The sequence below is a fragment of the Triticum aestivum genome, chromosome 5D (assembly GCF_018294505.1).
Source record: "Triticum aestivum cultivar Chinese Spring chromosome 5D, IWGSC CS RefSeq v2.1, whole genome shotgun sequence".
In the NCBI taxonomy this organism is placed as follows: domain Eukaryota; kingdom Viridiplantae; phylum Streptophyta; class Magnoliopsida; order Poales; family Poaceae; genus Triticum; species Triticum aestivum.
In genome coordinates, this window is record NC_057808.1 from 348,969,818 (window position 1) to 348,997,382 (window position 27,565).

Consider the following 27,565-nt stretch of genomic DNA (forward strand, 5'->3'; position numbering starts at 1 on the left):
GCTTCTCTTCTCGCTCTCATTTGCGGATGTTAGCCACCATATATGCTTAGTGTTTGCTGCAGCTCCACCTCATTACACCATCCTTTCCTACAAGCTTAAATAGTCTTGATCTCGCGAGTGTGAGATTGCTGAGTCCTCGTGACTCACAGATTCTACCAAAACAGTTGCAGGTGCCGACGATGCCAGTGCAGATGACGCAACCGAGCTCAAGTGGGAGTTCGACGAAGAACGTGGTCGTTACTATGTTTCTTTTCCTGATGATCAGTAGTGGAGCCCAGTTGGGACGATCGGGGATCTAGCATTTGGGGTTATCTTATTTTTCATTTGGATTTGACCGCAGTCGGTCTATGTGTGGATTTTGGATGATGTATGAATTATTTTATGTATTGTGTGAAGTGGCGATTGTAAGCCAACTCTCGTTATCCCATTCTTGTTCATTACATGGGATTGTGTAAAGATGACCCTTCTTGCGACAAAACCACAATGCGGTTATGCCTCTAAGTCGTGCCTCGACACGTGGGAGATATAGCCGCATCGTGGGCGTTACAGCTGGTCATAGTGGGAGTAGCTTAGCTAGTAACATAGCCCACCCTAAAAAAAGTTTGCTTATGTGACATGTAGTTAATGATGAGAGAGGTGTTTGTGGTAACATAATATGTTATCGTAACATAACACATCACATTGCAAAAAAGTATACATCTAAATAAATGAAGACTTGCATGATACCACATTACCCATTGTGAAGATAATAACATAAATTAGTAACATAGCAAGTTTGATGACCAACAGTGTCGATGTTCCTGAGTCTGCACGCGTACTAATAAGTATGGTGGTTGTACTCCCTCCACCGTATATATAAGGCTTAATACGGTTTTTGAGGTTGTATTTGATCATTGACAAGATTAACAATATATGAGATGTATGATATAAAAATTATATCATTAAAAATTCCTTTCACATATAAATTTAACAGTATGCTTTGTGTAACACGCATGTCATATATTACTGCTCTAATTTATGGTCAAAGGACCCTCAAAAAATATATTAGGCCTTATATATAGATGGAGAAAGTAGATGCATTTCACTCAATGCAATAATTACCGAGCCTCCTAGGAGGCTCGCCAAAGTTTCGTTTTTAGTGGTACCTTTCACGCCTCCGCCCAGCAGAAACTGGCGCGGTCGCAAGACGTTCCGGAGTTCCACCAGCCCAAGTTTTCAACTTTGTTTGCGTCCTTTTTCTACTTTGTTTTGCGTCTTAATCGCTCGGTTGGCACCATTCAGAATCCGCGTAAGTATTTTGCCTGCATGGAATTGTCTTCCATCTAAGTTTTGACGATGCCGCGCCGTGGGCGAGAGGATATTCGGACCGGGACGAACCCCACGGCCGCGCTGCGGAGGGAAGATCCGTTTGGAATCGGCATCCTCTGCTCCCCACACATGACTTGCGTCTCTCGAGCCGCGCCAGGATTTCCAAGAACTTCCCACCCATACGCTATTTATTCCCCTTGCCGTCGCCGGCCGGGCCAGCCACCAACGCCCGCCGGAGAAGAGGCAGAAGGTCCGCCGCAATCTCGGGTAGCCAGCCGTGCATAGCTAAGGTGCGCTTCCTACAATCTTACTGCATTAGTTTCTTCCAGCCGCAACCAAAGAAAGAAGAAAATTTGTTAGAGCTCACCAGATGAATCGAAGAACTGACCACGGCTATGTTCATCCATGTCTAACTCCATCCTGCTCCTGCAGGCCTCAGGAGTATAAATCGACCCTCCGCTGCTATAGGAGGGGCAAAGCAAAAATGTGTGTCCAGAGGGGTAGAAACCCCCCAGGCATCTTGGATGGGCTCTACGGCATACAGATTGCTCGTCGACCGCCGCAGACACAGTGCGAAGGTGAAGCCGTCCGGACCACCTTCACCGATTCGCCAACTTGTGAACACCAAAACGGCGGTGGAGCAGTCGCGCAACGACATCAAAGACTGCAGATACGGTGAGCTTTCATTAATCAGGAGCAATGCACTCAACAAACACCAGACCACTAAGCAGATGCCATCTGACACCCTGTGTTTGCAACAACTGCAGACGACTGTGGCAGCAAAGGCCCTCATGCTTGAAGCCTATCCACTGTAGCATTACATGTACGGCAGCTTCCATCCCGAGCAACCGGTGCCGCAATATCTTATTTGCCAAGTGATGCCTCTTGTCTGACAGTTTTGTGTTTAACAGGTGACAAGCATGCTGGTGAAACTTTTGCAAACGTTGTCACCTCTCTGCCCTTCATCATCCTTGGACTGCATACACCAAGGCAAGACATCATCTGAGACAGGATGATTCTTTGTCTTCTGAGTTTGTATCTAATAAGAAAAGTCGGTGCCGCAGGAAGAACTTGAACGCTGCCATCTACGCTAACTCGCTGGTTGGAGTAGGAATAGCTTCAGGCCTGTATCATTCCTCCAGAGGAGAAATCAGGAAAATCCTGCGATGGGCCGACTATACTATGATCGCCACCACTACGTTGGTGAGTCATATTTTCTCACTGAAACGTTGTTCAGTTATCGAAATTTGCACATCATGGCAAACATATATGCTTTCTATGCAGTGTTTATCCAGGGCAGTCAGGAATGAGAACCCAGGACTACTGATGGCAGCATCAACATTGCTGCTGCCGTTTCAGCCTTTCATGGTTTCAGCTGTCCACACCGGGATGATGGAGGCAAGTAATCCTAATGACCTGGCAGATTGTTCTGTATAAAACAAACCATTTCAATGATCAGCGCTTGTTAAGCAAGTCTTTGTTGAAAGAAAACTGCTGGATAAATCAAACTGTTTACATGGCAGGTTTCCTTCGCAAAGAGAGCATCAGTTGAACCAGAGCTCAGAACGGTACATAACCTGCACAAGATGTCATCTCTTTTGGGAGGTGCGCTGTTTATTGCCGACGATTACTTCCCAGAGACACCCTATATCCATGCTGCATGGCATCTTGCTGCTGCTATTGGCATTGGCACATGCAATAAGCTTCTCGGGTGACACTGGAACCAACCCTGCTGCTACCAACGAATAGTTGATTTCAGTTTATCCAGAAGGAGTTAGATTCAGCAACTATCAACTTGCCGATATAAAAAAACAGTGTACAGAATAGGTTACATAGAGGAGCATTGTTCAAATTGAGAACAGAAGACTGCTTTCGTATCTCTCAGAAAGATTTAGCAAAGAAAATGAGACGAACTAGGTAAGCTTGTGCATGTAGTTCTGCTATGATTTTCAATTGGTGTTTAATTATTACTGTGACAGCAGGCTGGGCTGTCATGACACTTTTTCCTACAAAAATGAATTAAGATGGACAGAGAAGTTTACGCTTCAAAGACCTCATCATTACAACTATAATTTACGGAGCCATACATATTTCTAGCATTGTTATTAACTTATTATCTGGCAAGTACTGCAAACAGAAGTTTAGAACCATTAATAGCAAGTCAAATGTATCATGTTCTAACCTTGACGCAGCGAAGATGGAAACTGATGCATAATTCTACAGTTGCACCAGAAGTCAAAAGAAAGTGTGTGGCAGACTGATCATTTTATCTTGTCTAGATCTGAACTTTTTTCTATTACTGTGTCAATATAAACGTCAATGCAAACACCTGATGGTTGCAACGTTGCAGTGCTCCCTCCAGTTGTGATAATTACTGCATTTTAAATGTGGAACACAAAGCCCCAATGTTTCATGTGAAATTTTGTGAGTGAAACCAAACAATTTGTTGAGCTCATGCTACCAACATGCTGGTCTCGTTTTGATTAACCCAGCTCCCTCCAGCAGGCTTCCCGGCATGCAGTGCAGCCACTCTTTCCCTCACAATCCGAGCCTGCTCCCACTGACCAACACCCGCATACATGTTTGACAGGAGCACAAGGTGCCCAGCTGCTCGATCAGGCTGTAGCTCAGTCAATCTATCAATTACTTTGGCTGCAAGCTCAAGATTATCTTCCCTCTTGCATCCACTCAATAGTGCACCCCACACGGCCTCATTAGATTGCAATGGCATTGCCTCCGCGAGCTCGAGTGCTTCATGCAATCGTCTGCTGCGGCAGAGCATGTCGACCATGCATCCATAATGCTGTATCTCTGGGGCGATCCCATAAACTCTTTCCATGCTCTCAAAGTATTGCCGTCCGTCGCCAACCTTCCCTGAATGGCTGCACGCAGACAGCACAGCGAGCAGTGTCGTGCCATCAGGACGTTCCTCCATCCTGTTAAACAACTCTAGAGCCTCCTCGGCACGACCATGGACCGCGAGCCCGGAAATCATTGTAGTCCATGAGATGGTACTCCGCCTCGGCATCCCGAGAAACATGCGGTGCGCATCCTCCACAGCCCCACACTTGACATACATATGGATGAGGGCATTGTCTAGCGACACCGTCCGCTGCAAATGGCCTTCCTGGTCCACCCGTGCATGTACCCATCGCCCGAGACGCAGGTCCCCCAACTCCGCACACGCCGTCAGCAAGGCAACCATCGTCACCGAGTCATCCTTGACCCTTGCCTTCCTCATGCTCCAGAACAGATCAACCGCCTCCGCCGCCCTCCCAGCACTGGCACACCCAGCTATCACCGTCGTCCAGGCCACCGCGTCCCTCCCAGGCATCTCACCGAAGAAACGCAGAGCCACATCCACCTCACGGCACCGCACGTAAGCAGAAAGCATGCAGTTCCACGCGGCCGCGGTCCTGTCCCGCATTTCGTCGAACACCTTCCTGGCATCCACGAGCTGCCCGGCCGCGCCGTACATGTCAAGGAGGCTGGTCATGACGTGCGAGCTGGACGGCGCGAACCCGCCGGCGAGCGCGCTCGCGTGGAGGGCGCCTCCGTGGGGGGCCGCGACCGCGCCCGCGCCGGAGAGCGCGGCGAAGAGCGTGGAGAAGGAGAAGGCGTTGGGGCGGAACCCGTGGCGGCCGACGAGGCGGGAGAAGAGGGAGAGGAGCTGGCGAGGCCGCGCGCGGGAAGCCGCCGCGGCGCGGAGGAGGAGGTTGGCGAGGGTGGGGGAGGAGGAGGAGGAGGAGGAGGAGAGGAAGAGGGCCTCGGCGCGGGGGAGGTCGGCGGCGGCGGCGGCGAGGGAGATGAGCTTGGCGAGGAGGAAGCGCTTGCGGTGGAAGCCGTTGAGGAGGAGCTGCGCGTGGAGCTGGTCGAGCGCGCGGAGGGAGGTGGCGCCGGCCGGGTGGAGGCGGCGGCGGCCGGCGTGCTGCGCGAGGAGGTAGAGGCGCTGCTGCAGCGCGCGGGAGTAGGGGACGTGAGGGGGCAGGTTGGGTGGGAGGCGAGGAGGAGGAGGACGACGAGGGGCTTGGCTAGACATGGTTGGCTTTGGCTCCGCCTCTGCGTGGCGTGTTTCCTGCTTCTCCGCGGGAATGGTTTTCTGCCGCAGCTTCGATTTGCTTCCCATGGGGCGAAAATGTGTCGCGCGGTTTGCAGATCGCAGCTCAACTGGTTTTGCAGCGAAAAACCCTCGCTCTGGTGCTTTTTTTCCGATGAAAAAGGAGTTTTATTCCAAATGGATAGAGTCACAGTCGAGAGGCAAAAGATCCTTGATACTTGGTGGTCCTAGATGCATCCACACAGCGATGATACACTCTACACGACTATAATTTGCCAAGCGGCCAGCAACTCTATTCTGATCCCTATTTAATTTCTGAAGAATAAACTCCCTATCCCTCATCAACGCCTTAATTTCAGCTATGAGATGTCCATAGGCAGAACGAATCAATCCATCTCTTGTCAAACTTGATAACGCCACACTAGAATCGGATTAAACAATCACTGGAAAATTGGAGTGTTGTATAGCAAGTGCCATCCCTTGCATAAGGGCATGTATCTCCACTTTCAATGCATCATTGCAATTGAAAACATACAGGTACGCTGCAAAAATAACTGATCCATCGTGTCGCCGTAGAATCATCCCTACGGCTGCGGCGCCAGAATCAACTGAAAAAGATCCATCAACTGATAGAGCAACGGAGTCTGTAGTAGGAGGTGGCCAAGGCTTATGAGCAGGATTAATTCTCACTTCGGGCAAAGCCCAATCAGCAACCGGCATTTTCCCTTTGAGTATTTCCTTAGTGCTCAACTTCTTGGCATCACAAATAGAATTCATATAGCTCACTAAAAAGTCAACAGTAATATCCACTGGGGGAACTTTTTATCATGAGTAAGATCATTACGTAATTGCCATATATGCCAGATGAGTATTAGTACTCGATCCCTCTCTACCTCATTGCAGTTAAGCAATAAATTAAGCAACCATTCCTGCCCACTATTAACAAAGAGATGATCGTGGGGAGAGACCAAACACGCCTCATACCCTCCCAAACACTACGTGCATGGTAGCTGTCCTCATTGGTTATACCACAGAGTAAACAAGTTCCACGCTGTGTCAAGTGCCTATATTGCATGCAAGTTGTAGTCACTAATGCACCCGTTGCCGCACGCCAAGCCGTATGCTTCATACGTAGAGGAACATTTGAACGCCATATAATATTCCAAACAGATTGGTTTCCTTCAGGATTAGCACTGGAACACCCCCTCGCTCTGGTGTTGGAGCACATTACTTCGTGTCCGGGGTGACAAACCCTTGCGATGGCTTTTATTAGTCGGGCTCAACGGGGACGAACTTTCGTCTTACCTTGTTGAAAACATCGTTTACTTGCTGATGTGTTGGTCTTCACTGGTTGGATTTCGGATGAAGATCCTTGTCCTTGTCATCTTCGGGTGTACATGCCGACGAGGGCGTTTGGGCGTATATCTCTTTCTGAGGCGTTGCGTAAGAAGTAGATTTTGTCATCGGTGTTAATTTCAGATCTTGTAATGGTTCTATCATGGTCGTCTCAATCTTGTACTCAACTTGGTGACGATTTTAACCTCGTTGCCTAGCATCAATTTTAATAAAAAAATTAATTGTGTGTGTCGTATTGATGCATAGACCGAGGGTTTCAACTTTCTTTTCAAAAATAAAATTAGTGTTGCAGCTTAAGCTTAGTGGTTGTTTGGTTAGGAGAATTAGTGTAAGATTTTCAGAAGATAAGTTTTAGGAGAATTTTTAGGAAAATTAGTTTTAGTTCATTTTTCTATTAACGTAAGTTCATAGTGCAATTCTTTGTTTGGATTAAAAGTTGCTTTCACAAAACAACGTTTGGTTACATCCATTAAGAACACGATATGATTGATTAGATGCTTGACCCTCAGTGTCCGAGGATCCACTTGAACCTTCGGCTCCTTCTTAGGACAACACAAGCAAGAGTTGGAAGCCATGACCTTCTTATTCCCCAAGTCGTCATGCAAATAGCTCGTGCATCCTCTCTATCTCTAACCTTACTGTTTCAGTGAATCCGACCTCTTGGCTTGAACGGCGGGAGGTCGTAGACATAAGCAGCGCCATCGCCGCGTGAGATGAGCAGCACAGGCTTCTTGTGGGTATCGTGTGCCCCACCCATGGCAACCACTCGTTGGCCTTCTTCCCTATGGGTGTAGTGTGTTGAAATTGTAGGATGCTAATATTTGTGTTGTATTGATCTGACCCTTGTATGAGATATATATAGAGGTGCGATATAAGGGAGAGAGACTTGGAACAAGAAAGATAATACATGGTTAAACATATTCTATCTCTATCTCCTTATCTCTATATTTAAACCCAATTACACTTCTAACTCCCCATCAGTCGGGAGAATATCAGGTACTCCCACCCTTTGGGGTGCTCCCGATGCACCGATGCCGAAAAACATTTTAACAATATTCGAACAATTCTGGAAAAAAAACTCAGCACATTGACACAACATCGATGCATCTTGTCACAAAATTTCAAATCAAAATTCAAAACATTGCTCGAGATACAAAAATGACAAATTCCACGGTAAATAGTACATAACATAAGTTGGGCTTTAGATTTGGCCCATTATCACATTGATGTCAAATTTGTCATTTTTGTATCTCGAGCAATGTTTCAAATTTTAATTTGAAATTTTGTGACAAGATACATCGATGTTGTGTGACTGCGCTAACTTTTTTTCAGAATTTTTCAAACACTTTTAAAATGTTTTTCGGCATCGGTGGACCGGGAGCACCCAAGGGTGGGAGTACCTGATATTTTTCCCCCAACAGTCGTAGCGAGAGTGAAGCAAAGAATTGCAACTGAATTTGAAGTCTTGTGCTTTCGTCGTATTTTCAATTGCGCCATCATCAACTATACCTGACGGGTCGGCGCCTAGGGCGGTGACTGCGTCCCCGGTGCCTTCCTTGTCTCTCGTCTATTTCTCTTGCAGTCGTAGCAGGAGTGGCATGGACATTAGTGACGACATGGACACTGTTGACTGGATTTGTTGCCGGTGAGTAGCTATAGACATAACCCTGTGTGTCGATGTTGAGGTAGCCGATCATGATGATGTAGTCGTGGTCAAGGTAGTCATGACTGATGGTGTAGTGGTTGTGAACAATGAAACCGCACAAAGTCGATGGCACACAAAAATGCACTATGACAAAGTTGCAGACGTTGGCGATGCAGCTTGCGGACGTCAGGTGCCATCGGCGATGAGTCCATCGGTTCTGCCAAGACCGAAGGAAACCCATTGAGTGCACATCGGTTTTACCAGGACCGTATGGTCGTGTAGAGGTAGTCACTACAGTGTCGTCGTTTCGATGCAGTCTTGCAGTAACTCTAATCATTTGCATGCCCAATTCTTCTTTTTTATTGTCTTGCTCAATTAGTTTGCATGATGGTATTGGCTTTAACTTCCTGCGGGACTAACTATTTTTGTGAAACCGTCGGGTTGTTTCAAGGTTAATTAGAAGAAAACCTAGAGAATACCGGTACATGAGCACACTCGGACATCGGTACAACAAGTCCGCTCGATCATGTTGAAAACACAACAAACGCAACAAAAACATGACAACCAAACAAACACAAACAACTTATTCTAAAAACACACAGAAACAACTGCAAAACCTACTCCAATGTCCCCCACTAGTAGATAGAAAAAACTTGCAACTGCTTGAGGGTATTTCTGGATTATTATTGTCCTAAAGAAGTGTTAACTATAACTATTCCACTGAGCTTATGCAATTTTCTTTTTTTTGTGGGGGCTTTTGCAGTTTCTTTAACAGACTAAAATTTCTTGTAAAGTATTTCTTAATACGTGCTACAACTAGCAAGCGTAATGTCAAGAAGGAGCACAAGAGATCAAAGTGGAGAAGAAAATAATAAGCTCATGGCCAGTCTTAGTGATTTTAGTCCTTCAAAACAACAGTGGATTTATGTACACATTGCGTTGATTCTAGCTTTTATTCATAGCCGAGGTTTCAGTTCCATGTTGGCACGAGAGTACTCTTGGCACGATCATGCTCAGCCCATGCCATAAACGATCACTGTTTGTACAGAGGTATTTTATATCACATCCGATATATACTTCTCTAACTCTGTGGCTGGAGGGAGAAAGTTCAGGGTAGTAGTGTTGAAATGTTGCAACATCTTGATTTAGTGGTATGTTTCTTCAAGTTTGTGTTGTAGGATTTTCAAAGTGTAGGGAAAAGGGGATTTGAAGAGAAGAAGAGTTGGATGCATGGCATGCTTTTGCATTATGCATCTCCATTAAGCTCCTGACAGCATATTGCAAATAATGTGTCATAGTTTCTTCATGATTGTTTGTAGATCTTAAATTCTGATGTATGGCACCTGAATTATACGCATGTAATACGTGTAAGCGAAAGTGCTTTTCTAGTCCCGAGCTCATGTGAGCTCGGATGAACAGTAAAATCAAAACAAAATGAAAAAAAAATCAAAAACAAAATTGTGTGTGAAACTTTGACAAATGTTTTGATAGCTTGCAAAATTTCATCACCAGATAACAACCTGTAAAATGTAACAAAAAACAAAATCGATGCTCCAAAATGTGTTTGCTTTTTTTGCGGGGGAAACAGGCACCTTTTACTAACTAAACACAATGTATTAAGGCTAGCTAAGTACTCTTCCCCTAGTATCTTAGATGGATTCCCTTTGTTGTAAACGATGCTACTCTGCTGACTGAATAAAGGAGGAACCAATTTTCAAAAAATATATATTAATACGTACTTTAACATTTTCCTTGCACTACAAAACATCAAGCATTTTTCCATATTTCAACAATATGTACATAATTTACAATCGTTGACTACTAAACCCATCATGTTCTGATAGATCAACAATATATTTAGAAATAGAAATAAATAGTTAAAAGTATTTCTAGCCCGCGCATCGAGCGGGTCACTTCGCTAGTTTCAAAATAAAATAAAATAAAAATCACCAAAAATATAATTGCTTCGGCTTCGCAGAATGCATCCTAACTAGATCTACAAATACAGCAAAACTAAATCCATCTACCGAACAGGTCCGCAAATAATAAAAAAATATCAAATAAGCACAAGTACTCGCTCTGCTCGCCTAGCCGATGTCCAGCACACACTCATGAACTGTAAACGAAGGCACAGGAGGAACATATAAGAGAGAAGAAGAAGAAGAAGAAAATTTTTCCTAGATGCTAACTTGTGCCATAGAATTGCTGAGACGCAGCCGCCTCCTCCTCAAAAAAGGTCTAGGGTTCCCCCAACTCCTGCCAGCGATGCCGTTGTCGGACGTCGGTCTCCATCGTCTGCGGTGGCCTTAGGGCCATGGCATTGCAGTGGATCTCTGCCCTTGCCTGCGGGAGGGCTCTGTTTTCAGTTGTTTTTTCGCGTTGTTTTAGGGTTTGTGTCCTGCTAAGGAAGACGAGACGGCGACGGCTCTCTAAAGATGGAATAAGGTTCTCCCCGTGTAGCCCCTGTCCCGATGGAGCATCATCGGTGGGCGTGTGGAGGTGTGCCTCTGGCGGATCTGTCCTTGGTAGATTTGCTCGGATCTGGTCGTAGTTCGTCTATGTTCATGTGTTTTCAGGTTGGATCATTCCGATCTATGCTATTCTTTATCGGCGGCGGTTGCTGTTCTGTTGCGCTGGTCCTATGGGAACTTAGTACGACGATCTTCCGACTGTCTACTACAACAAGTTTTGTCCGGCTCTTGTGAGGGAGGGGCAATGACGGCGGCGCGCCTTCGGCTTAGTTCGGTGCTTGTAGTCGTCGCTAGGTGGTCTACGGATCTGGATGTAATTTTATTATTTTTGGTGTTCATTGTACTGTCATAATTGATGATGAATCGATCGGAAGTTTTGCCTTAAAAAAAGAAAAAAGAAAAAGAACACGGAAGCTAATGAGGGCGAGGTACCATCGACGAGGACAACGGGTCGAGTGGCTACGTATCTGTCCAAAACACAAGAGTAAAGTAAAATACACCTAAAAACATCGTAGTCGGCCATAACACAAGAGGGTGCACGTGAAAACTTAATGCACGAGGCAGGTAGGAGTTAGCGGGCACCGCATGATCGCGTAGGGTACGCATCGCACACGTAGACGATCTCAACCGTGTACGTGGCTCTCAGCAGAGCACGGCTCATTTATGCACATCACTTCTTAATAATCACTGCCCATGCGGAGCATCGTCTCCTATAAATTGGGGCCATACGAGTCTTGTTCCTGTGCGTTTTCGCAGCAGGGAAGGCAGCCATGGAGAGCAAGCATTTCAAGAGCGTGATCATGTGTGCACTCATACTGGGACTTGTCCCGGGACAAATCCAAGTGGTAGAGGGCAAGAGCTGCTGCAAGGGCAACAGCTCAAGAAACTGTTACAATGTGTGCCGTCTTATAGCATCTTCAGCCGCGTCCTCAGAAAGGCCTTCCCAGGCGATTTTTTCACGCCAGTGTCGAAAAATCGGCCCAGTCGCGCCCCGGGAGCCCGATTTTTGCCGGCCTGGGCCGAAATTAGCGCCGGCGGACCCAGGTCGAACCCGCCGCGCTGGGGCGCCGGGGCGAGCGGTTTTGGCGCGAAAGAGCCGCGGGCCCGGGCGCGTCAGCGACACCGCGCGTCGTCTTCCCCCCAATGCCTCGGTTTCCCGCGGGGAATCAATGGCAAGGCTGCCGCCGGTCAGCCTTATCATTGATTCCTCACGGGCGGCGCGTCACGGGGCGGCGCGCCGACGCCTCCCCTCCCTCGCACGCGTACACACGGGCGCGGTGCGGCTATATAAGCAGGTGGCCTCCCTCGCCTCTGGCCACACCAGCCCTAGCCCTAGCCGCCGAGCTCTACCTCTTCCGAGCGCCGCCGTCGAGCCCTCCCTCTCCCTCCCTCCCTCTCCCGATGGCCGATCGATTCCCCGGAGATGAGGCGGCGGCCAACGGCTTCGGCCGTCGCTCGCTCCGCGAACAGGAGTCTTGGCTCCTGTTCCAGGCGAACATCCCGGCGTCGCCGGACATGCGCGTCGGGCCGACGGGGTGGAGACTCAGCAACGGGGGAGCGCCCATTCCCCCGTTGCCCGACGCCGTGGCGAAACCGTCCTACTTCGCCGACGAGGTCGAGGTCGTGCGCGCCTCTCTCACCGACGCCCAACTCTCCCTCCCCGAGTACACCGCCGACAACCAAGCGGCGTGGACGGCATACTTCCAGCGCCGGCAACAGCAGAGGATGGCGTCCACCAACGGCGCGCCGGTGGTGGCCGGCCTGAAGAACAGCGAGGGACGCCACCTGTGGTGGGGTGTCCCCGGCCGCACCCTCGAGGGTGTTTTGACGTACCTCGAAGGCGGCAACGACCCGCCGTTGGCATACCCCCCGGCGAGGGCGGCAGCCACGGCCACAGCTCACCGCCGACGCGACGGGCAATGGTTGCCCAAGAGGTTCGGCGCCTCCTCTTCTTCCTCCTCCTCGCGCTCTTCCTCGCACTCCTCCGGCACTGCTCGGCGTCAAGGCTGAGCCCGCGGCGGAGACGCCGCTCGGCCGGCGCACTCACAGCGCCGGCATCGTCATCAACGAGGGCGGCCGGCGCGCCTCCTCGTCGGCTCCTCCGCGCTTCGTCAAGCCCAAGACGGAGCCGGGGCTGGCGCCGGTGAAGACGGAGCCGGGCCTCCCCGCGGTGAAGACGGAGCACGGCGGCAACGTCGAGCTCGACGACGACGTGGCCCTGGAATGGGCGCGCGCGGACTCCCTAAAGATGGCGAGGGAGCGCCAGTGCGCCGCCCTGCGGCGATTCGCGCAGCGCCGCCGGGGCCGCGACGAAGGAGGAGTCGTCGTCATCGAGGACAGCGACGACGACGACGCGCCGCCGCCACCAGTTCGCGTTGGCGACGCCGGTCAGGGGTCTACCAGGGACGGCCGCGTCAAGGAGGAGAAGCCCGACGACGATGACGGCGGCGAGGATGGCGGCGACGACGGCGACTACTCCGCGTTTAGCCAGTTTCTTTTTAATTAGATATATTATGTAATAAAAATCCGCGACTATTATGTAATATATGCCGAACTTCGCCGAACTTTGCTATATTTTTGCCTTTTTTTTAAACGCGCCTGGGGCGGTCCTAGGCCGGGCGGCTGGGGACCAACTCGTCCCAGGGCCATTTTTTGCGCCGGCTCACCCCCAGGCGGCGATTTTAGGCGCCCCTGGGGGGCCAACGGCTGGAGATGCGTGCGGACGGTTCTGCAACGATGCCAACATTGCATCCGTCGATGCTTGATCATGTATGAGCATGCACTGAGATCCCGGTGGCTTACCTTCTTCGTCGTTGCTGCTGCCTCAGCCGTTATCTAGTTCTTGCTTTAGCTATGATGTGTTAGGTTTTGCTTCCAACTACTGTATGTTGTACCCTAGTATCTGAAATGTTGTGTGGGTGCCCCGGTTCAGCTGGTATGTGCTCTGCTTTTATTTTGGGATCTCGCATGATCCTTTGAGGTGCTGGGCTGGGGTTCGTCGTGATCCCCGGTCATGTAAGATAGTATGTCGTGTGTGGGGTAACGAGAACCCTAGTAGTAGTTGTGAACCTTGGTTTCTCTTAATAAAATGGGAGAGGGAGGCCTCTCGTTTGATCAAGAAAAAGAAATGCACCGAGATCCCACGTTGATCCTTTATGTATATCTGTACATACTTGTGGAAGATCCGCCATGAGTTCCAAAAATTTACTTCCTTCATACTCAGTAGAGGAGCACTTCTAAACCTTATCTTCTACTCCCTCCGTTCACTATTATAAGATGTTTTAAATATTTCAATATGGACTACACATGGACTGAAATGAGTGAACAAACACACTAATATACGGCTATATACATTGTTCCAGAAAAAAGTTAGAACATCTTATAATGGGAGAGGCTCCCGTAATTGCCTTACCTTATTATATGTTTCTACATTGGCCACAACGCCACATCATCTTGCGCTGCCCACCTTAGATCACAGGGAGCACAAAAACTATTCTCAACACTAGCACCATGGCACCACCAGCCATTCCGCCGAACTACTTCTCTCACGGTTCCTGCATCGACTTCGTCGTACAGAATCGCACGGCGTCAGAGACTGCAAGGAATATATGACTGCTTCCAATGTGCTCGGTGAGCTTCGATGCTTGCAATTTTTCTATGACGACGGAACCAGGATTTGACAGAATGAGCTGCCAAAACACACAATACAAAACAACATTATCAGCTGCCCTGTGAAACAAGATTATAGTTTTCTGAAAGTGTGTGTAGCTTGAATGGGTGTACCTGCATATCTCTTTTCTGAAGATTCTTGTACAGATCTTCAAGAGCATGTATGCCGCTTGTATCGATGTCGATGACCGCTGCACCAGCATTTTTCACCAGACTGCTTCAGTACAATGATTGAAAAAACAAATAGTGTGAAACTTCTGAGACCAACATATAATTCTACTTACGCGACATTTCCACAATCAAGGAACTGATTTTAGGCAACCCCAGTGCTTTAGCTCTGTCTTCTTCGTCTGTCAGCCACCTAAGAATTCTGCCATGGAGCACCAGATATCAGGCCTATGAGGCTGAAGTTACTGAATTCATGTGTGCGTTTTTTTACCATTCTTCAAATTCAAAATATAATGTGTGGTAAATTTATCATCTTTACCTTTCTCGGACATAATTAGAGTTGGAAAAATAAATAGCAGAATCAACCCTCACAATCACCACCCCGGGAGTAAGTTTTGCTTCTGGATACTGGCTGATGTTCCTGTATATTGTGGTGCCGGGAAGGTTCCCAAGTAGGGCTGTCCTTGGCCTTGTTACTTGTAGAAGTATCTTGGCAAATGAGATTGCTACCTGGTAATATCCAGAACAAGTTCTACTTATGTCTCCGCAAAAAGACATGACACATTATTATTTTTAAATCAAAGATATGCTTGGTACTTACAGCAATCAAGAGGCCAATCTCAACGGATACAAAAACAACACCGAAAAATGCTCCCATGCAAGCAATGAAGTCCAATTTGTCAACTTTCCAGATGAGAATTGCTGCTTCATAGTCCACAAGGCCGATCACCGCAGAAATAATGATCGACCCTAGGATTGCATTTGGTGTGTATTTGAATAGCGGTGTGATGACCAACAAGGTAAGAAGAACCACCACTGACATAACCACATTGGATACAGGAGTCTTGCAGCCAGCCATGAAGTTAACTGCCGAACGTGAGAAAGAACCTGAAAAAGAAAATACAGGATATAGATATTGGCACTGTATTTTCCAGACAGTTTACTGTCAGCTCTGTTCGGCGGAAAAGGGTGAAGCTACCTGTTGTGACATAGCAAGATGTCATTGATCCTACTATGTTCATGGTTCCAAGTGCTACCATCTCCTTGTTTCCATCTAGCTGGTAGTCCTTCATAGCAGCAAATGTCCTTCCAATAGCTACAGCTTCCTGATGAAGTAGTCACACACAGATTGATGAGAAATCTGGAGATGCACATGACAGGAAAAACAAATATGTGTTCATATCAGAATACATACTGTCAAACCAACTATGCCGCAAACAACACCGATCTTGAAGCCTTTTGCGACAAATGGACCGGTGAAATAAATCTTGTGTACTGATGATGGGTTGATTCCCTGTTCAATGTGCTTTACCTGATAACCAAGTGACAACAAAATTTTCATCCATGACAAACAGTGTATGGTCCACACAACTGAGCCTGAATTTTACTGACTTAGTCACTTACTATCTGAACACCTTGCTTGTCGGCACGAGTAATGTATACAAAAAATGTTGCTAGAATCACTGATATTATAGGAGCAATAGCTGGCACCCAGAAAAGCTTCCTATTCTTCTTTCCCTGTGTAAATCAAACATCCTTAGTGGATGAAATAAATTTTTAAAATGTTAAATGTGTTGTAAAGGTACAAGGAACAAAGAATCCTTACGATATACTTCGCAAACAGAAGGAAAACCAGGAAAGATACACCAATCACAATTGTCTGCCAGTTCCACTGCATATATATACAAGCATCTCCTTGTTAGTACTCTAGATAACTCAGACAGACAGTAGTACTATCTTAAGCCTATGCTAATCCCTTCCTGGCGCGGGAAGATCCACAAAAAAGAGGGGAACAAATTCACCTGCCCACTTCCAAATGAATATAAAGATGAGCTCCAAAGATCCAAAAACAATTCAGCACTTGCAAAAATATTTTTTCCCCACATAAGTTATTTCCATATCGACATGGCATGATGTACTTCTATTAATAATGAAAATGTTTTTAAGTTCTAGGAATTACAAATATGCTCTTATAATTCCAGAAAATGCAGTGCATGATGTTCTGATCAAGATATAAAATCGATATGTTACTGCTAAGTATATGAGATATGTACCCCATGATGAACTGATCTCCAGACAGATTCCATAACAGAAACTATGTCGGTTTTCCTTGTAAAATTTGCGATGCCCAACACGTATTTTAGCTGCTGCAGGGCAATAGTAATGGCAGCTCCCCCCATGAATCCGACAATTGCAGCATGTGACAAGAACTCTATAAGGAACCCTAACCTGAAAAAAAAAATTACCAACTCTTAGTCCAACACGTGACATTATGTGCAAGCTTTTAGTATATGTTTGCATATACCTTAGAAATCCCAAGGCTGCTTGAGTGATACCAGCGAAGAAGGTTGCCGTGAAAGCGAGGCGCATGTATTCCTCCTTGTTTTTGACATGGTCAACCTCAGCTTGTAGAAGTGAACCTATCAAAAGAGAAACCACGGCAACTGGACCAATCGCTATATCCCTTGAGCTACCCATTGCAGCATATATCAATGGGGGAATGAAGCTGGAGTCTGAAACCAACTAACAAAAGTAAATTATGATAGCAAAGCAAGCTTAAATGTTTCGCATCAAATCTCCGCAACAGAATCAAGAGGAGTAACTTACAAAGCCCATACTGCGGGTCCAAATTAGCAAGCTTCGAATAGCCAATGTCCTATTAGAGTCCAACATTCAATGTCAGACACAGTTTAAGTGGTCAAAGCCAAGGTGGACCAGTCATCCTTGATGATACCTGAGGAATGCAGAGGCTTGCGATGGTCAACCCGGCAATCAGATCTCCTTTGAACTTGCTGAGACTGTAATCCCTGACCCACCCAAATATTGGAAACAAGAACTCCAGCCCCATCATGAACCTCCTCGGTCCGGATTGGCCCTTGTACTGACGCAGCGGGTTGTCGTGGAAGAAAGTCTCTCTCAATGTTTCTGTAAACTCCGTGGCCAAGTTCTTCGGAGGGGGATAGCCCACTTTGTACACCAGCGGTGCTTGAGATGGGTCATTGGAGGGTGTCTGTGTGGTGATGCCAGGTTCATCTGCTGCCTCGTCAGATATATGATGGACCATCTCTGCTATTCGAACAACTTTTTGTTATCCTGGAGAAACAGTTGAGTTAATTTTAGTAACTGGAGTCGGCATGGAGGTTAGACGTTTACAGTACTTCAACATTGCAAAAACTATAACCATATAAACACCACCAAAATGACATCACGAAACGATGACCCTTACATGCATCGAAACTATCGATATTTATCATGTTTAATGGCTTTATCTTTTTTTTCTATCTTAACATAGAATGAATTTGAACTTAATTTTTTATATTGCTAGTAAACTGATAAGTATGTAAACTAATTTTGTCGTGACTAGTTTGCGTACTAGAAAGAGATTGAATCAGCAGTATGTTGGTGGAGGACAGGTTATCCTGAATTTTCGTTTTGGGAGAAATATAGGCGATGCTTATTCAAGATGAACACATACCTTGAGGTCGGACAACTAGCAGGCAAATCTTTTCATACGAGGAGCTAAGAATAGCAACAGTGAATCCATATTATGATATCTTCCAAATAGAAAAATCTATTTGATATTTGATGCTCACTCTTATATAGAATAACCATATGTTTCTCCCAACTGTCCCATTCTAACAGTAAAAGGTAAAAAAAAAGGTCGACTGTATTGTTCAGTTCAGTGTGAACATCCATCTGTTTCAGGATTCAAAGATAATAATGGTGCACTGTTGTTTCTTGTAAGCACAAGACTTTCCGGTGTTGGTCTGAAAGTCCAAGCAGGCTTATTCAAAAAGCAATAATTGGTGCAGAAAGTTCCAACTATTCTCTTTGAATCCTGACCCAATGGTAACAGATGAGCAACTAATACTATTAATAAAGCCAAATGAGTCAAGTTTGTGCCTAGGCTGATATAGTCCAACTAAGATGTCAGAAGATACTCCATACATCTGTAGAATTCTCCAAATCAAAGCTGAGACGAAGAGCAGACAGATGAACAAAGCCAGTTGTTTCCAAGTGAAGGGATTGATTTATTATTATCTAACTAAAGAATACTACTACAAAATTCGGTAACCTTAATCTTCTTACTTACATGAGTAGTGACTGGTCCCCATTCCACCTAAACGAGTCCCAATTGCTAAGAGAAGCTCTGACCACATTTATTTTCCGAAAACCAAACTAGGTAGTAACTTTTTCAGTAGAATTTTTCATTTTCGGCCAGTTTCATTAGGCTGTGGATGGAACCAAGAACACTTGGTCGCACCTTACTTACAGGATGCTAACGACGAGCCAGCTGAAATTTTTGTGAGACATTTAATCAAGTACTCACGAAGCATACTCGCTGACACAAAAACGCACAAAAGGTATCGGTGAATGGCCTGTTTCTCATCCATAAAAAAAGAGATGGAGAAGCTGCGGATTTCCGATCAGAGGAACTGACGGCTAACAAAAATCGAACCCCAGCGTGTAGCCGCAGCCGTAGCAGACGAAATGCGACGAGTTGTACAGAAAATAAAGAACCAAGAACGACTGAAGGGGAGGGGAGAAGATGTTCATGGATCAGAATCATCGGATGAAGGGATTTTACCGGATAGACAGTGGTTCCTGTGATCGGTCGATGGAGCCGCCGCGCGCTCAGGATTCACCGGCCCGCGAATGGCGCATCCCTCTGCGGCGAGAGCGGAGATATATGCCGTCTGGAGGAACCAGGAGGATGTGCCTTCCGGGGGAAACAAACAAGCCCAAGAGACAAAAGAGCGGCAATGGAAGGTAGCGCGATCTCTGCTGGTAGTTGTTTATACCACGGAGTCGGGAGACGAGGGAGGACGGCGATGTGGACGTGCCGAACCAAAATGGCTGGGAAGTCGCCGCGGGCTCCACGGCCGTGGAACCGGAGCCGTCCTACGCCGGTCGGTCAACGGCACCGCGGTCAGGGTCTACGGGGACCAACGGCGGCGAGGGAAGGATGATGGGTTCCAGTGCTTGGACCGTGGAATAGTGGTCGGGACGAGACGAGAGACGAGAGACGAGAGGTGAAGTGAATCGCGTGTGGGGCAGGGTGTTGGAATGGTCCGTCCAAGGGTGTAGCTTTCGCCCGTACGTGTGGGGCGCGGCTGGGAGCTTGCCGGGACGGGACGGGAAGGGAATCCGTCTGTGTACATTTCAACTTGCTGGGCCGTCCGGTGATTTGGAGAGATGGACTAATTTCGCTTCAAAAATAATTGAAGTCGTGTGTTTGTTCCAAGTCAAACTTCGTTAAGTTTGATCATGTTTATACAAAAATATATCGACATCTACAACACTAGATTTGTGTCATTAGATTCGTAATGAAATGTACCTATTATAAAGTGAGTTGCTTATTTTGGGACGGAGGTAGTATATATATTAGCTAAATACATGTGTGCTGCAACGAGGCAACTTTATTATAGTAGTTCAGCTTAGGAACATTTTAATTGGGTTGATGCTGAGATATGTGGTGGGAAGGGAATCCATAGTCAACGGTAAGGAAAGATACGATGTGATTGAGATTGTGTATGTACGATCACGTGAGTTGATTTTGTTGTTTGCTTGCAAGGATTTCTTGCTACTGGCAATTTATTTGATTTATGTTGATTGCTTTGCAAGGGATTTCCTTCCCCAAAACGAGGAGGTTGGGGTGGTTTGAAAAAAAATTAATAGGGGTTCTCGTGTGGTTTGGAAAAAATCGATGATAGGGGCATATATCGATGGAAGGGATGGAAGCGAAACCAACAAACTCCTCTTTAGTACTTCCTCCGTTCATGATGCTCAAACGGATGTATCTACCAATTCCATATGGAGGAAGTAGTATTTATATATTTGACATTATAGATCTTAGCACATTTTCTCATATTTTTTTGTCAAACTATAATTAGTTTAACATAAGACAATCCTAAAACTTCAATTACTTCGAAACAGAAGGAGTATTCTACATGAGTGTGTGAATGACAAACTCAGCTTCTTTCAAAATAGTTAAGATGTATTTCTTACTATACTACAAGAACGTGTGAATGATATTTCCCCTTTCAGGATAAATAGTTAAGATATCTCCTCCTTTATTCTTTGTCATAATGATGCATTTACCAATTCATATGTGCTAAATAATTATGAAAAAAATTCAGATTATACAGAGTAATCAGTAGCATTTATTGTCTTTTGTGCTTCTCACATGAAAGCACAACTTTGTTTCCTCAAAAGTAAAGCACAGTATTGTGCTTCTCGCATGAAAGCACAAACCATGTGTTTCAAAAGTGAAGCACAGTTAGTACAGTTTTGAAACACAGGTTAGTATAGCTTTGAAGCACGACCAGTACAATTTTGAAGCACGGATCTACTTCCTCTGTTCCAAAATAGATGACTCAACTTTGTACTAACCTTAGTATAAAGTTAGTACAAAGTTGGGTCATCTATTTTGGAACGAAGGGAGTAGTTTTGAAGATCTTAACACGAGGAACGAAATGGCATAAATGTTTGGTTATTTGGGCGCACGGTTAGAGAGATAAATCGTTTTGAAATCAAATCTATGAAAGTTTTTTACCTCTGTGCAAGTCGTCAAACACCTTGAAGTTGCGCAGCCAAACGGCGGGGAGAAGGCATGGGGTTCTGAAAAATGGCTCAACGGAGGCGCCCGGATTCAAATTGGGGCGGTCTGGATGACAAAGATGGCACGAAAAGGCGGCAGCGTGGGAGTGTGGATGGGGCCGAAAGGGAGTGTGCGTCCTAAAATGTCCATGACCAGTGGCGGAGCTAGCAAAGGATCTCGCGCGGCGCGGGGGGTGGGGGAGGGCAAAGAGAAAATATGCAACTTTGGTGGAGGGGGGGGGTATGAATGCACTCAACTAAATTTAAGCCTTCACAAAAAATTCCTTCAGTACTTAAGCTATGGCTTGGGGGCAGCGGCATCCCAGTAGTACATGATCATGAGGCGCAACATCCGAATATGAAGGTTCACGGGTTGGATTTAAAGCGTCCTAAAAAATATTATATGGCGAGTGAGCTCAGGATGACAACTGTGTTAGTGTGGTCTTCTCATCAAAATCACTGTACTAACAATTACATGACAATTGCGAAACAATTTATGATTGGATGGTTGGGAGAACAGTGGTATCTTCAGACCATCAGAATTTAAGTGGATTCAAGTGCTAGACTTGACACTGGTGTTCGCATTTTCCTGTATTTATTACAGGCCTTCCGGTGATTCATGTTCAATGAAAGGAGATCTCCTGTCATCTATGAAGATGTATGTGACGGTTTTGTCAATCTCAAGATGATGTACCAGCTCAATCTCTTAAAAGTGATCATAGGGATAGGGTATGTGTATGTGTGTTCATAGGAGGCAGTGTATGTGCGCATGTATCAGTGTCTGATTGTTAAAACAAAGAGTGGCTCTTGGCCTCTTGCATGCATGCTAGACTAACGGCATCGAGCCAGTTTTTTGTAAAAAAAATAAACCGGCATCGAGCCCTTACTTTTTTTTTTTTTGAAAAAACTGCATCGAGCTGAATCTGCTGAATGCTCCTTGCCCAACCGCATCAGCAAGCTGAGTGCTCACCGAGAAAACCCAGGCAGTCAAATTCCCAGTCGAATAGGAGCAGAGCAGCACAGATCTGCCGCCTCGCCAATGCCAACCCCATGCCACTCTCGTCACCACTCCGCCTCATCCTCTCCTCCCGCCGCCGGCCCCTCGCCACGCACCACCGCTGCCTGTCCTCCTCCTCCGCCGCCGCCGTAGCCGCTGCCACCCCAGCCACCTCAAGGGACCGCGCCGCCCACCTCGCCGCCGCCGTCCACGGCTCGGCCGCGGCCAAGAACTTTGCGCACGCCATCCGTTTGACGAAATCCCTCGTCCAGGCCTCCTCCCCGGGCGCGCGCCCCGGCGCTGCCGCCTTCGCCGCGCTCGCCTCCACCTCCGGCTCCCCTGGCCCCGCGCTCGGGGTGCTCGTCATCGCTCTCTCCCAGATGGCGCTCCATGACGAGGCGCTGTCCGTCTTCCACCGCCTGCCGACGCTGCCGGCGCTGCCCGCCTGCAACGCGACCCTCGACGTGCTGGTGAGAGCCCACAGGTTCGACCGCGTCTGGAAGCTGTTCGACGAAATGCTGAGCCGGGGGATGGTGCCGACCGTGGTGACGTACAACACGCTCATCAACGCGTGCCGGCATGAGGGTGCTGTGGCGAAGGCTTGGCAGGTCTGGAATCAGATGGCGGCGAGACGGATTGGTCCAAATGTGGTCACTTACTCGACCATGATATCCGCACTTTGTGACGAGGGCTGCATTGGCGAGGCTGAGCAGCTGTTCCTTGCCATGAAGCAAACAGGGATGCGACCCAACCATTACACATACAATGCACTGATGAGCAGCCACTGCAAGAGGGATGGTATCAACAGGGCACTCACGTTGTACCAGGAACTGCTGAAGAGTGGCCTTGTTCCCAATGCTGTGATCTTTACAACGCTGATTGACGGTTTCTTCCAGGTGAACAGAATAAGTGATGCGAAAAATATTTTTCTTGACATGCACAGGTATGGAGTTGCTCCCACCGTGCCCGTATACAACAGCTTGATTGATGGAGCTTTCAGGTCTGGTGATTCACAAGAAGCATTAACAGTTTATGAGGACATGACCCGCCTAGGTTTGTGCCCAGATGAGTTCACCTGCAGCATAATTGTAAGAGGCCTCTGTTCTGGAGGTCAAGTGCAGGTAGCGGCCAGGTTTCTTGAAGCAATGCAGCAATCTGGTATTAATCTTAATGCTGCTGCATACAACGCGCTAATTGATGAGTACTGCAAGAATGGAGATCTAGCAGAAGCCCTGGCAACATGCACAATAATGAGTGGGGTTGGAATTGAGCCCAATGTGGTGACGTACTCCTCCTTGATAGATGGGCATTCAAAGAAAGGGAAGATGGAAATAGCAATGGCTATATACACGGAGATGATAGCCAAAGGGGTTGAACCTAATGTGTTGACATACACGGCTCTGATTCATGGCCACGCCAAGGATGGTGACATCAATGCTGCTTTTAGGTTACAGAAGGAGATGGCGGAGAAAGGCATTTCTCCAAATTCAGTCACAGTGTCAGTTCTTGTTGATGGTCTCTGCAGAGAGAATAGGATTCAAGATGCAGTCATGATCTTCATGAAGCACTCAGGGCAGAAGAAGCATGCTGACATTCGTACCTATTTATCGAACTCCACAACTGAGGAAGACCATTCAATCCCAAACAGTGTGACATACATGACCTTGATATATGGTCTCTATTTAGATGGCCAATACCGTGAAGCTGGCAAGTTCTTCTCTTGCATGAGAGAATCTGGTATGGTGCCCGATAGCTTCACTTACTCACTACTGATTCGTGGGCAGTGCATGCTTGGCTATGTCTTGAATGCCATGATGCTCTATGCTGATATGGTTAAGGTCGGTGTTAAACCCATGACAACAGTCTGTCCTGACATTTGGTCAAGGGATGCACCAAATGATCTCAAAACTGTTGAAACATAAGTGTTGGCTCATCTGACTAGAATCAAGGCTTGAGAGAAGTTTCACAGAAGCCCAGTTCACAGATCGCGAACCCCGTGACTTGTCAGTCATCACAATGAAGAACCATTCTGCTACACCTGGGACAGAACTGAGGGCTTGCCATCTCAATAGCCCTTCACATATGAGTTTCAACTAAGGGCTTTTTTTTTGGAGAAATTGAACCTGCTTCTCAAGGCAAATGAAGGTTCAGCCAACTTCACATTAATTTGGATCATTTTGGACCACCAGCTCTGTAAATGGAAACTAAGGGAAGTCCTGTACCTTATAGATGATATGTTGATTAATAGAAGCTGCACAAGATGATTATAAGACGCAGATGGCTATAATGAACAGAGCTTCAGAGTTGAAGCCCAGCTGTAGCAAATGACCGATTGACAGTAATGCAATCTAGCACGCTAAACCGCTTCTGTGCTGGTTGATATACAAATTGCTTGTGTTCTGAGCTAGCCAAGCTCGGAGTAGAGACAGATATGCAAGTGTGCAGCACATGCTGCACTAGGACTATCACTAGGACTATAATGGACGATATGATCCATATCACCTTAGTCATAGATAATTTGTACAGCTTCGCTGCTGATAGTCAAATTTGCTGCCACATGCGAGATGTGAAAGATGGTCTCCTATATTTATGAGATTATTAATGAAGTTATGTAGTGCCTGATAGAATTATCATTGACAATCTTGTATTTGTTTGAAATTTGAATGTTGATAGTGATTTGATAAAAAAACATTCTGTTTTATTGATTATGGCACAGAAATCAGTTTTTAATCGGACTTGTTAATAATGTGTGAACCCATCTTTTTTCTTTTCTTTTCAAATTAGTCTGGTGTTGCAAAATATAGGATGTACAATCTGTCCCTAGGACTCCCAGAAGATAATGTCACCATTGTCACCAATAAAACCGAGATCCTTGAGCCTCCTCTCCTGGTAGTACTCAAGGTCATCTAATTCTTGCTCCCTCTCCTTGAAAATATCATTGATTTGCTCCAGTACTTTCTTTTCACCCACTCTCACTTCAATGGCAATTTGCTGTCTTGATTGCAAATCTTCTCTCTCCAATAGCTCTTCATCCTGAATATTTTATGCATGTTTTATCAGACTAATCAGGAGGTAACCAACAAATAAGATGAAAGTGAATAGCATTTTTTTTCAGTAGGCTCGCCTCTTCTATGGTGGTGTGGTAGGCAGCAAGGGCAGATTTGCAGGCATTCTGGATGACTTGGCATATTGATTCCTCGTTATCACGACTCACAGGCAGTTCAAGGTGCTCCCAAACTTTATTTCTAAAGAGGGCTTCCAAGAGAAACGCGTCTGTTCCCCCAAGACAAAGTAATCGCAGGTACGTAATCATTTGAGGAGGAAGAGATTCACCGAGGACAACATCGAAGTATGCGGTCTCCCCCATTCCGTTTAGCTCTGCAATGTCAAGTTTGTCTTCATAGAATGGATCAGATTCAGAGATCTCCAGCGTCAGAGTATATGAGTCCCTTGACGAGTTTGCTTCGGTGAACCCATAGTCAAGCGCCAATTCAGCATTACTCTTGTCCAGGTCATACTGAACATATATCTGTCAAAGTATATCATTGAAACTGCTGGTTATGAAAGATTGTGGCAAATATTACATTACATATAATGATAGTAATAGAAGTTGATGCATGCCTGTTCTCCAGATTTAACCTCTGTTGGCGTCCGCAAAGAGAACACAGTATCCCTACCTAAAAATCCTTTTCCTTTGATCTCCCAACAGGATTCTTTTGAGGTAATATCACCGTTGTGATTTATCTGATTTGGCAAAGTACCAAAATGATTATAACTGAATGTATTCGGAATCTATAGGTGCATCATGTATTGAGGGTAGCATGACAACTTAATCACTAAAATTACTAGGATGCCCATTGACACAATGAGAATTGACTTGGGAGCCTTTTGGATAAGCAACTTCAGACCATGTAGGGATGTTTTGAGTTCAAAGATCTTACCAGATCAGCAAATGGTATGAGAGCAAGCTTATCCCCACGGAGCTCCGGGAAAACCCTCGATCTTAGTACTCCGAACGCCCATAGGAAATCATCAAATGTTATAGTACCAGGAAAAAGGTCTTTATTCGCGTTTATGATCTCAGCTTCAACATTATCGAATTCGCTTTGCACATACTCTTTCACACCCATCGTTGTGCTCAGCAATTGTGTTCCTGCAAAGCAAAGGACAGAAGCATACAAAGTTAATTACTACTCCATCAGGTAACTACTAATCCACAAAAGATCGAAGATCGAGTTTCGATGATGAAGGCATGGAATTTTGCACTGCATGCCCACCTTGTATCTCCAAGAGCTCTTCTTCTGACCTGCACTGGAGGCACGAAGCAACCACTCGAAAGCATCAGAACGCGTAATACAAGGCCGTAAAGAAACAGCAAAGACATTTCATCAAACACATCAGCGTCACCTCACCAGAAGATGGTGGAGTCGGTCTGGCGCGGGAGGATGGCGAGGTAGGGCGCCCACAGCGAGTCCCCTCCGCGGGCAGCCTCCCTGAGGATGAGCAGCGAGACGGAGACCCACGGGCGGAGGTCCCCGCCGCTTCCGCAGACGCGGCCGAGGTCGGAGGCGGCGACGGCGTCCGCGTCCAACCAGAGCTTCTTGGGCACCTCGGCGACGACCTCACCGCGGGGCAGGTCCCGCGCCGCCACGAGGCCGAGGCCCTCCGGCACGACTGCCGGAGCCACCGAGCCCGTCTCCGCTCCCTGGGAAGAGAGCCAGCGACGGAAGTCCTGCAGCGCGGCGTCCGAGGGCGCGGTCACCGCCGTCGCCGCCGCCGAAGCCCTTGTGGCTGCAGCGGCCGCGCACGGGAGCAGGTGGAGGAGGGGCCTCGGCCTCCTGGAGAAGCGGAGGACGGGAGGGGGTCCGTGACCGGAGAGGAGTCGATGCGGGAGTACGAGGTGGTGGAGAGCTGCCATGGCGCGCGGGGAGGAGACGGGCACCGCGACGTGGGTTGCGGAGGTCGGAGGAGGTGATTGTTTGGATTGGGAAACGATGACCGTTGGTTTTTGTTGTGTAAATGGCGGGAGTGGATATGATTAGTGCTGGGCCCAAGCTGCAGTGTGATCAACTGATAACAGCTTCTTGCACCTTTTTACCACTTCTATGTTAACTAATTATTTGACCTTCCCTAAAAAAATTAATTATTTGACCACCACTCAAAAAAATATTATTTGACCTATATGTAAGTTGCCTGATTTTTTCATGTGCAAGTTAGTTTTTCGTCAGAACTTCTTCCTCCTACCGTCATCAATTCCTGGCCTTCCCGCCGTCCTTCGAAATTAGTCGGGCAAT

The 27,565-nt window shown here is 46.8% G+C and overlaps 5 protein-coding genes across 7 annotated transcripts; 2 read left to right on the plus strand and 3 right to left on the minus strand.

Annotated features, from left to right (window-relative positions):
* Positions 1-1,675: 1,675 nt before the first annotated feature.
* On the plus strand, positions 1,676-3,287 carry LOC123121676 (uncharacterized). 2 transcript variants are annotated; one of them, XM_044541691.1, is made up of 6 exons: positions 1,676-1,983; positions 2,076-2,131; positions 2,220-2,298; positions 2,373-2,511; positions 2,593-2,706; positions 2,832-3,287. In XM_044541691.1, exons 1-6 carry the CDS (start codon positions 1,679-1,681, stop codon positions 3,021-3,023), a joined length of 885 nt encoding a protein of 294 aa, XP_044397626.1. In that variant the 5' UTR covers positions 1,676-1,678; the 3' UTR covers positions 3,024-3,287. The 2 variants fall into 2 exon arrangements, with proteins under 2 accessions (XP_044397626.1, XP_044397625.1); XM_044541690.1 differs by having other exon boundaries at positions 2,373-2,706; positions 2,832-3,111.
* LOC123121675 (pentatricopeptide repeat-containing protein At5g56310) lies at positions 2,911-5,439 on the minus strand. 2 transcript variants are annotated; one of them, XM_044541689.1, is made up of 2 exons: positions 3,491-5,439; positions 2,911-3,040 (listed from the first exon to the last, which is right to left on the minus strand). In XM_044541689.1, the coding sequence occupies exon 1, from the start codon at positions 5,432-5,434 to the stop codon at positions 3,761-3,763; it is 1,674 nt and encodes a 557-aa protein (XP_044397624.1). In that variant the 5' UTR covers positions 5,435-5,439; the 3' UTR covers positions 2,911-3,040; positions 3,491-3,760. The 2 variants fall into 2 exon arrangements, with proteins under 2 accessions (XP_044397624.1, XP_044397623.1); XM_044541688.1 differs by having other exon boundaries at positions 2,916-3,043.
* Positions 5,440-14,074: 8,635 nt separating this feature from the next.
* On the minus strand, positions 14,075-19,704 carry LOC123121678 (sulfate transporter 1.2). Its single transcript, XM_044541692.1, has 14 exons — positions 19,263-19,704; positions 17,409-17,767; positions 17,282-17,330; positions 16,980-17,187; positions 16,729-16,903; positions 16,281-16,346; positions 16,079-16,192; positions 15,870-15,986; positions 15,654-15,780; positions 15,276-15,562; positions 14,994-15,184; positions 14,791-14,876; positions 14,621-14,697; positions 14,075-14,526 (listed from the first exon to the last, which is right to left on the minus strand). Exons 2-14 carry the CDS (start codon positions 17,736-17,738, stop codon positions 14,383-14,385), a joined length of 1,971 nt encoding a protein of 656 aa, XP_044397627.1. The 5' UTR covers positions 17,739-17,767; positions 19,263-19,704; the 3' UTR covers positions 14,075-14,382.
* A 2,506-nt stretch (positions 19,705-22,210) lies between these two features.
* LOC123121679 (pentatricopeptide repeat-containing protein At5g61400) lies at positions 22,211-24,904 on the plus strand. Its single transcript, XM_044541693.1, has one exon. The coding sequence runs from the start codon at positions 22,325-22,327 to the stop codon at positions 24,191-24,193; it is 1,869 nt and encodes a 622-aa protein (XP_044397628.1). The 5' UTR covers positions 22,211-22,324; the 3' UTR covers positions 24,194-24,904.
* Positions 24,905-25,014: 110 nt separating this feature from the next.
* On the minus strand, positions 25,015-27,257 carry LOC123121680 (fructose-bisphosphate aldolase-lysine N-methyltransferase, chloroplastic). Its single transcript, XM_044541694.1, has 6 exons — positions 26,684-27,257; positions 26,549-26,577; positions 26,213-26,424; positions 25,893-26,015; positions 25,396-25,800; positions 25,015-25,304 (listed from the first exon to the last, which is right to left on the minus strand). Exons 1-6 carry the CDS (start codon positions 27,187-27,189, stop codon positions 25,092-25,094), a joined length of 1,488 nt encoding a protein of 495 aa, XP_044397629.1. The 5' UTR covers positions 27,190-27,257; the 3' UTR covers positions 25,015-25,091.
* Between the last annotated feature and the right edge of the window lie 308 nt (positions 27,258-27,565).